The following is a 9,174-nucleotide window of genomic DNA, read 5'->3' on the forward strand; positions in this document are numbered from 1 at the left end:
TCCACCAATTTGTACTTATTTTTACCAAAGATATGTAGTGGTATTAATTTTGGCCAAAATTTATGAAGAAAAAATTACTAATCTGCTAAATTTTCTAACAGAAACAAAGAAAAATTCATTTTTTTACAGAATTTTCGGTATTTTTTCTTTTATAGCACAAAAAATAAAAAACCCAGCGGTGATTAAATACCACCAAAAGAAAGCTCTATTTGTGTGAAAAAAAGGACAAAAATTTCATATAGGTCCAGTGTTGCACGACTGAGTAATTGTCATTCAAAATGCGAGAGCACCGAAAGCTGAAAATTGGTCTGGTTATTAAGGGTGTTTAAGTGCCCAGTGGTTAAAGGAGAATTAACCAAAAAAAAAAGTTAATTAAATCCAGAATGGCTTTTTTATTTACCACTACTATTCCTTTTATATTGGCTTTTGGAATTTACAAATGCAGAAATGTAGAAATAAGATGAAAGGTTTAGCACTGGGAAACACTTTTTGAAAGATAAAAAGTGCATTTTATATACAACTATATAGATCAGACCAAAATGAGGGACAAATGAGGAGGAATGAGGGACAGAGGGACAAATCGAGGACAGTTCCTTAAAATCAGGGACAGTTGGGAGCTATGCTACTCTATACTATGCTGTTTTTGGACAGATTATTTTTTAAAATGCCCCTTGAAAATATTAGAAATATGCAGTTACTTTAGTTGACACAAGATGGCAGTGCAGCTTCTAGTTACTATGCGATCTATAAAGACTGTTGTATCTGGACTTCTTCAAACATTTAGTATGGCGATTGTTTCTTTTATTTTGAGGATGGATCCAAAAATTGTTGAGAAAATTGTCCAGGAAATGGCTGCCTTTTCGCCCAATATGGGTGAAATCGAAGGCGTCCCCATGCTGCAAGACATATGCAAAGAATGGGATGCGATACACAGTTTCCAGGCTCGTGATGGTGACATTGTGGTGGCATCTTACCCCAAATCAGGTGAGAAATGGCTTTTTAGCAGAATAAATAATCCAGGGGTATGATTATGAACCACGTGGTCCTGAGGTAACGCCTTAAAACTTAAAGGATAATCAACTACCCTGTTTCCCCGAAAATAAGACCTAGAGCTACCCTTAAAGTTTATATTTTTTTAACTGATGTTTTACATATTTTTTTTTCTCTTTTTTTTTTTTTTTTTTTTTTTTTTTTTTTTTCTTTGTTGGGCTTCTAAATGAAGACAGCAGAAGTTGGCTCCTTTCAGGCACTCTGTCTCCCACTAAAACAATGGAGGGAGCCATGTGAAACGAGAGGGGAAGAGTCAATGCTCGTTTTTGTGAAGAGTCACTTTAAATTTCTGTGAAAGAACATCAAATTACAATAACATACAAAAAAACAAACACTGAATCTGAAACGGCATGGGAGGATATTATAAATATGGGAATATTTTTTCCAAGGCAAATTTTCCCAAAAAATTCACAAAGGCAAAATTGGATATTTTTCAGCTAAAGCAGTTTCCCCCCAAATCACTCCAATTACTTCCTATGATTTAGAATAATTTTAGAGACAATTGCTGCAAAGGCAGCATCCTCCAGATTTATTATCTTAGATGTCCATAAATTAGGAACTGCAAGTAAAAAAAAAAAAAAAAAATTATAAACCAAATTAAGCAAAAATTACTTAATTCAAATTTGCCAGTAAAAAACCTGAATTTGATGGTCCAAAGAAAAAAATATGTTTATTTTATGTTTTTATTCCGAAGAGGTTCTGTGTGTAAAATCAATGATACACATTTCCAGAGGGGAATCTCCCTCCCCCCCAGCCCTGTCCCTGGAAATCCATTGCGACTAAAGCAAAAGTCAGATGTGAGCTTTTGTTTGGAAAATGCGACCGTGTGCGCTCCATCGGACTTTTGCTGGGCGGAATTCCAGCCAGCAAAAGATTGAGAGCAGGTTCTCTATTTTTCGGTCGGAAAAAGTTCCGATCGGAAATTCTGATCGTCCGTAGCAATTCCGATGTGCAAAATTCCTACTCATGCTCGGAAACAATTCGACGCATGCTTGGAAGCACTGAACTTCACTTTCTCGGCTTGTCGTAGTGTTGTACAGCGTTCTTGATGGATGAAAGTTCAGCGAACTGTTGTGTGGCCGTGTATATGCAAGCCAAGCTTGAGCGGAATTCCGTCCAAAAAACCATCCAAGATTTCTCCGACGGAAAATCCGCTCGTGTGTACGCGGCATAACAAGTAAAAACAAAGAAAGGGTGAGAGGTTTCCTAGAAATCCGGTTTTATAATGGCGTTGTGTTGCTGTCAGGTACGACCTGGATGCAGGAGATCATGGACTTGATCCTTCAGGATGGGGACGTAGAGAAGAGCATGCGAGCGCCATGTTTCGTCAAAGTGCCATTTCTAGAGATGGCGAAGACATGTAAGTGAGAGTAAAACCACTAAAACCTCTTTGATGCAAATATAAAGTGGCAAACCTAAATTCTATGGTAACCGATCGCTAACATCTAATTGAAGACAATAAAATTCTACACTAATTAAACCTTCACCTTTAGGCCGGGTTCACACCGTTGCGATGCGGGAACGCCGTGAATCCGCGGCGTTTTCCCGCATTGCATTACTCCCGCCTGCAGTTCACACTGCCCTATGCGAACGGCTGGGAGTGTCAATGATATGTTAATGACACCCCCAGATCCGTCCGCATATCGCAGTGCGATCTGCCAACTCGCACAGGAATCGGATCGCATGGTGTGAACCCCCATGCGATCCGATTCTGTTGCGGACCAAAAAAAGGGTCCCGTGCGAGTTTGCTGCGGGAGCGATGCGAATTCAGCCATACTATCTGTATGGCTGAACTCGCATTGCTACGGAGATCGGATGTGATTTGCGGTGCGAATCACATCCGGATCTCCCCCCGCAGCAGTGTGAACCCAGCCTTACAGAAAAACTGGTCTACTGCCAGCACAGACCAGAAGGATTTTAATTGGTCAGGGACGTCCAGGTGTTGATCAATCACAATCCATCTGGTCCGTCCTGGCAGTGCAGGACAGAGAAGAAAGAGAGCAGGTGATTTTAAATCCATAGACTGGTGGAGTGGCTGCAGGAGCTCTGACAGCTTAGGATCGCCGGAGGTAAGTACAGCATGAAAGGAGGGTGGGCAGGGGGTACCGTGTTAGGTCACCTTTACAGTTTTTCTTTAAACTAACACTTTAAAGCACATTAACTTGATCTCACTGGCTGTACGGATATATATGCAGCCACTGGGTGGGTGGGCTTTGGTCAGGTTCTTTTTTGGAGAGCCGGTGGGCATCATGATTGATGATGGATTTACAACGAGGGACTTTTTTGAGGGCTTGTCAAACGTTTGGGTGTCTATATTCTGGGTTATATCTGTTTTTTTTTTTTTTGTTTTTTTTTTGTAAATGAATAGGGGTACTATGTGCTCCTTATTCACTCATAGGGGATGGGTATCTAAGGGCCCCTCTGCTATTAAAAGGGGGGCTTCTGATAAAAATTTTGGTGCTGTGTGTAATCATCCTGGTGTTCCCCCTCAAAATCACCAAACACCCTGTCTCCATGTTTTATTCAGCATTAGAGTTTGCGAATGCCATGCCATCTCCTCGTCTGCTTAAAATACATTTGCCAGTTCACCTCGTGCCGCCATCTTTTTGGGAGAAGAACACAAAGGTGAGAGATTGCCAGTAAACTACAGTACAGAACAGCACTCTTTTTTTTTTTTTTTTAAAGTGGCCCCTATTATCCACCAATTAAATAAAATGTCATATGTATACAGCAAAGATGTCCTTAAATACAGTAAGAAAATAAGAGAATTAAATGTTTTATAGGAAGTCTAGGTTGCTATTGTGTAGCGTCAATAACAATGATGCATTCTGCTCCGTCAGATTGTCTATGTGGCCAGGAATCCCAAGGACTGCATGGTCTCTTATTATTACTTCCACAAGATGGACCAAACAATGCCAGACCCCGGGCCCTGGGAACATTTCTTCAGTTTGTTTCTGTATGGAAAAGGTGAGCACGCCAAAGAATCTGAGCTCCACAGTTAATCTTTGGGTCTTGAAACGTTAAGATCCTGGTTTCTGTTCACACCAGGTCTTTAGCTGTGTTTCCCTCCCAATACATGCTAAATAGTAAGGTATATGCAAACCACAACAATAACCTTCTCATATTTTCTCCCTTTTGATCTCTTAAATATACCATTGAAAACATTTTGTTATAATGGCTCAATAAATGCAAAAAACAAAAGCAAATGTTGATCCTACCAGAAACCTAGATGACCATGTATTGCTTAGAACAGGGGTAGGGAACCTATGGCTCTCGAGCCAGATGTGGCTCTTTTGATGGCTGCATCTGGCTCTCGTAGTTTGTATGAACAGAATTTTTGTGCAGTAAAGCAAATGAATATATACTGCAGGTTTTTGCTTCCTATGCAAAGAACCCCTAAAAGATGTAAAGCAAAACAGGTTTAGATACACTTTTTATCTGTGATGAAAACAATAGCATGCATTGGTATGACTATTTCTGCTGAATTTTTGAATAAAACAAATAAAACATTAAATAGGCACACTCAAACCTTGGCCTCATGGCAAGCGGTCCTGAGAAATCCCTAGAACATGGTCTATGTGAAGTGATTTTGGATCACTAAGCAGAACCCGAGTCTAACGCTTTGTTCTGTTATTATACAGGACCTTACTGGTCAAAACTCAAGTGGATGGAATGTATTCCATAATGTTGTGACCATGTTCTCTCTGCTCTTAGTGTCTTGGGGAAGCTGGTTTGACCACGTCATCGGATGGTGGAAAGCCAAAGATAGACATCAGATCCTGTATATCTTCTATGAAGACATGATAGAGGTGAGCTACGGATGTCCAAATGGAGTGTTCATGTCTAGTGTGTTTTTTGATCTTTTTTTTTTAAACCCAGTATTGTTCATTTTGGGCAGGACCCACAAAGGGAGATCCAAAAGGTCATGACCTTCTTGGAGAAGGATCTTCCTGATGAGGTTCTGCAGAAAATCGTACAACACACCTCATTCAAAATGATGAAGAAGAACCCTATGGCGAATTTCACTGTCCTCCCAACTTCAATGTTTGACCAGACTGTTTCATCCTTCATGAGGAAAGGTACTTTACTACTCCCTTGGAGGTTTATTTGATACAGAAACACGAGGCATTTGTCCCAGATCTTCATGAAAGGGAGTCACCAATCAACCTATTGTATACTGTACACTTTCTCAACCTTTTATGATATGGAGGAACCCTTGAAACAATTTTTCAGTCTTAGGGGACCTCTGTTAATGTTTTTATTATTACTATAGCTACAGCTTACTGTAGATTAGTGGGATGGCCAGTGGAAAGAATGCTCCTTACATTGGTGATCAGTGGGAAGAATACTCTTTACATTGGTGATCAGTGGGAAGAATGCTCCTTACATTGATGATCAGTGGGAAGAATGCTTCTTACATTGATGATCAGTGGGAAGAATGTTCCTTACATTTGTGATCAATGGGAAGAATGCTCCTTACATTTGTGATCAGTCGGAAAAATGCCCTTTACATTTGTGATCAGTGAGAAGAATGTCCCTTACATTGGTGATTAGTGAGAAGAATGTCCCTTACATTTGTGATCAGTGAGAAGAATGTCCCTTACGTTGGTGGCCAGTGGGAAGAATGTCCCTTACGTTGGTGGCCAGTGGGAAGAATGTCCCTTACATTGGTGGCCAGTGGGAAGAATGTCCCTTACATTGGTGGCCAGTGGGAAGAATGTCCCTTACATTGGTGGCCAGTGGGAAGAATGCTCCTTACATTGGTGGCCAGTGGGAAGAACCCCCCTCTTTGATATCTAGATAGATAGATAGATAGATAGATAGATGGATTTAAAAAAAAACAGGGGTGCCAGTAGAAACTTATCTGAGATGCAGAGATTGCCCCATGCTCAAGGAATCCCTAGGAACCTCTGGAAGAATGGTTCTTGAGAAAATCTGGTAAAGAGGCTTTGATAGACAGTATTATATATTGGTACCATATCCTCTATCTGTATCACCACCTGGGGAGATTCACTCTCTCTATTTGTCTTGGTGACCATTGCCACTGCTATGAAATGTGGACATCAATCATTTTATGGTTGTCAACAGTACACGAGGTCGGGGGATAGTAGGGACTTCTATTTCAGTGACAGTCACTCACTTCCTTTTATGGCTCTGGTACAAGAAGTCAAGGGAAGTCTTCCTAATAGGACACAGACAGCAGACAAAAAAAACTTCAGAGGAACTTTCAGTTATCCTTACTCTATAAAAAAAAAAAAAAAAACAATCAAAAGAAAATGTTTTTTTGTCTTAGTGCGTACCTTTTGCCATTTGCGCCATTTCACTAAATAAGCCATTTTGCCCTTCATATAGGTCAGGTCAGCGACTGGAAGAATCATTTTTTGGTGTCCCAGAACATCCTATTCGATGAGGAATATAAAAAAAGGATGGCGGGCAGTAGGCTGCGATTCCGCATGGAACTGTAAATTCAAAGAACCATCTATCACATATTATTGCATCCATATACTATATAGTGATGACAGGGGAAGGAACCATCCACCATTTCTTACCATTTCTTACTATTTTTTATCTTTAAAGCAGAACTCCAGACAGATATAAAAACCATAAATTAACACAATATTACAAATAAAATCGCAGCACTGAATCATATAAAGTGCATACATAACAAAAATAAATAAAGTGAAAAGAAGAGAAATATGTTCATCCAAAGATGTCAAAAGAAAATAGAAAATCCACCAGTGCAATGAGATATTATCACCAAAGAAACTGTATCTCCTCTCCCCAAATGGATAAACACTGCAACTCATCACAAATGTATGCTGCCAGATGATAAGCACCAAACAGGCAGAGAAAAGGCAGAGAAAATTGTGCTTAGTGCAAAAAGAGATAATGCACCAACCTATATTCCGGACACAAAGCAATTACACAAATAACTACTCTAAAAGGTGTGCAAAACCAATATCTCTGTAGTGATCAATACAAAAATATGTGCATAAAATAAGGTTAACAGGTTAACTCATATTAAACCATAATAAACAATGTGCATCAAATAAATGGTAAAATAGCAGTCCCATAACATAATTCACTTGTGCATAACAAAGAAGTAAAATTCAAAGAAAAATATATATAGAGCCTTGAAAAAGTATTCATACCCCTTGAAATTTTCCACATTTTGTCATGTTACAACCAAAAACGTAAATGTATTTTATTGGGATTTTATGTGATAGACCAACACAAAGTGGCTCATAATTGTAAAGTGGAAGGAAAATGATAAATGGTTTTCAACATTTTTTTTACAAATAAATATGTGAAAAGTGTAGCGTGCATTTGTATTCAGCCTCCTTTACTCTGACCCCCTTAACTAAAATCTAGTGGAACCCATTGCCTTCAGAAGTCACCTAATTAGTAAATAGAGTCCACCTGTGCGGAATTTAATCTCAGTATAAATAAAACAAAAGGCTATGTGTGGCAGAAGACTAACACTGCACATCACCCTGAACACACCACCCCCACCGTGAAACATGGTGGTGGCAGCATCGTGTTGTGGAGATGCTTTTCTTCAGCAGGGACAGGGAAGCTGGTCAGAGTTGATGGGAAGATGGATGGAGACAAATACAGGGAAATCTTAGAAGAAAACCTGTTATGCCGTGTACCCACGATCGGACTTTCCGGCAGACTTGGTCCGGCAGACCGGAATCCATCAGACAATTCGATTGCGTGTGGGCTCCAGCGGACTTTTTTTTCCCAAAAGTCCGGTGGACCTAGAAATAAAACATATTTCAAATCTATCCGACGGACTCAAGTCCAACAGACTAAAAACCTGGAAAACCATTCCTCTGTGTGCTAGTCCGACGGACCAAATACGACGCATGGGCAGCTATTGGCTACTGGCTATTGAACTTTCTTGTTTAGTCCCGTTTATGTCATCATGTTCAAAATGAATGGACTTTCAAAAGGACTTAGTCCAGTCGTGTGTGGCCAAGTCCGTTTCATTCAGAAAGTCCGTCGGACCTCCACCAAAAGTCCGTCAGGAAGACCGTCGGACCTAGAAAACCTTGAAAAGTCTGGTCATGTGTACGCGGCATTAGAGTCTGCGAAAGGCTTGAGACTGGGGAGGAGGTTCACCTTCCAGCAGGACAACGACTCTAAACATACAGCCAGAGCTACAATGATGCCAGAAACCATGAATTAGACTGAGACAGAAGTACAGTTAAATCACACTTGTTTAATAATAATAAAAAAAGGTAAACGGAGTAAACATAGTCAAAACATAGCCAGAGTTCAGAAACCGGAACAGATAGTCAAAACGTCAGGGAGCAGGAGATGAGCGTAGTAGAATAGCAAGTAGGATCTGGAGCCAGAAGGAATGTCAGCCAATCAAGTCTTTAACAGGAACACAGGAAAGCATCTCTAGAGATGTGACCAAGGCAAAGGCAGAGATCATCTGGGCTGGACGGCTTAAGTAGGCAAGACTGACGAGCAGGATATCATCAACAGGTAAGTCACTGTGGAGAGTTAGGAGCTGGCAATAAGCCGACAGCTGAGCGGCCAGCTTTGAGAAGGATGGGCTGAGCCCAGCCCTGACAAATGGAATGGTTTAGATCAAAGCATATACATTATGTGTTAGAATGGCCCAGTCAAAGTACAGACCTAAATCCAATTGAGCATCTTTGGCAAGAATTGAAAATTGTTGTTCACAGACGCTCTCCATCCAATCTGACAGAGCTTGAGATATTTTGCAAAGAAGAATGGACAAAAATGTCCCTGTCTAGATGTGCAAAGCTGGTAGAGACATCCCCAAAAAGACTTGTAGCTGTAATTGCAGTGAAAGGCGGTTCTACAAAGTATTGACTCAGGGGGGCGCCATACAAATGCCCCCCCCCCCACACACACACACACACACACACACACACACACACACACACACACTTTTCACATATTTATTTGGAAAACCATTTATCATTTTCCTTCCACTTCACAATTATGTGCCACTTTTTATTGGGCTTTTATGCGATAGACCAACACAATACATTTACGTTTTTGGTTCAGGGTGATGTGCAGTGTTAGTCTTCTGCCACACATAGCCTTTTGTTTTATTTATACTGAGATTAAATTCCACACAGG

General features: G+C 40.4%; 1 protein-coding gene across 2 annotated transcripts; it reads left to right on the forward strand.

The window, feature by feature from the left end:
• Positions 1-573: 573 nt before the first annotated feature.
• Positions 574-7,251, forward strand: LOC143923639 (sulfotransferase 1C2-like). Of its 2 annotated transcripts, XM_077447446.1 has the most exons (7): positions 582-984; positions 2,297-2,410; positions 3,578-3,675; positions 3,891-4,017; positions 4,765-4,859; positions 4,949-5,129; positions 6,403-7,250. In XM_077447446.1, exons 1-7 carry the CDS (start codon positions 714-716, stop codon positions 6,513-6,515), a joined length of 999 nt encoding a protein of 332 aa, XP_077303572.1. In that variant the 5' UTR covers positions 582-713; the 3' UTR covers positions 6,516-7,250. The 2 variants fall into 2 exon arrangements, with proteins under 2 accessions (XP_077303573.1, XP_077303572.1); XM_077447447.1 differs by lacking the exon at positions 2,297-2,410 and having other exon boundaries at positions 574-984; positions 6,403-7,251.
• The last annotated feature ends 1,923 nt before the right edge of the window (positions 7,252-9,174 follow it).

This window comes from Lithobates pipiens, unplaced genomic scaffold (genome assembly GCF_037356315.1).
Source record: "Lithobates pipiens isolate NorthernLeopardFrog02 unplaced genomic scaffold, aLitPip1_a1.2 Scaffold_22, whole genome shotgun sequence".
Lineage (NCBI taxonomy): Eukaryota > Metazoa > Chordata > Amphibia > Anura > Ranidae > Lithobates > Lithobates pipiens.

Bases quoted from the DNA above. Each gene is read 5' to 3' on its own strand.
- LOC143923639 (XM_077447446.1), top strand. From the start codon at position 714: ATGGCAGTGCAGCTTCTAGTTACTATGCGATCTATAAAGACTGTTGTA. The intron at 985-2,296 runs GTGAGAAATGGC...TGTTGCTGTCAG, and splicing joins GGCATCTTACCCCAAATCAG to GTACGACCTGGATGCAGGAG. The intron at 4,018-4,764 runs GTGAGCACGCCA...CTCTGCTCTTAG, and splicing joins TTTGTTTCTGTATGGAAAAG to TGTCTTGGGGAAGCTGGTTT.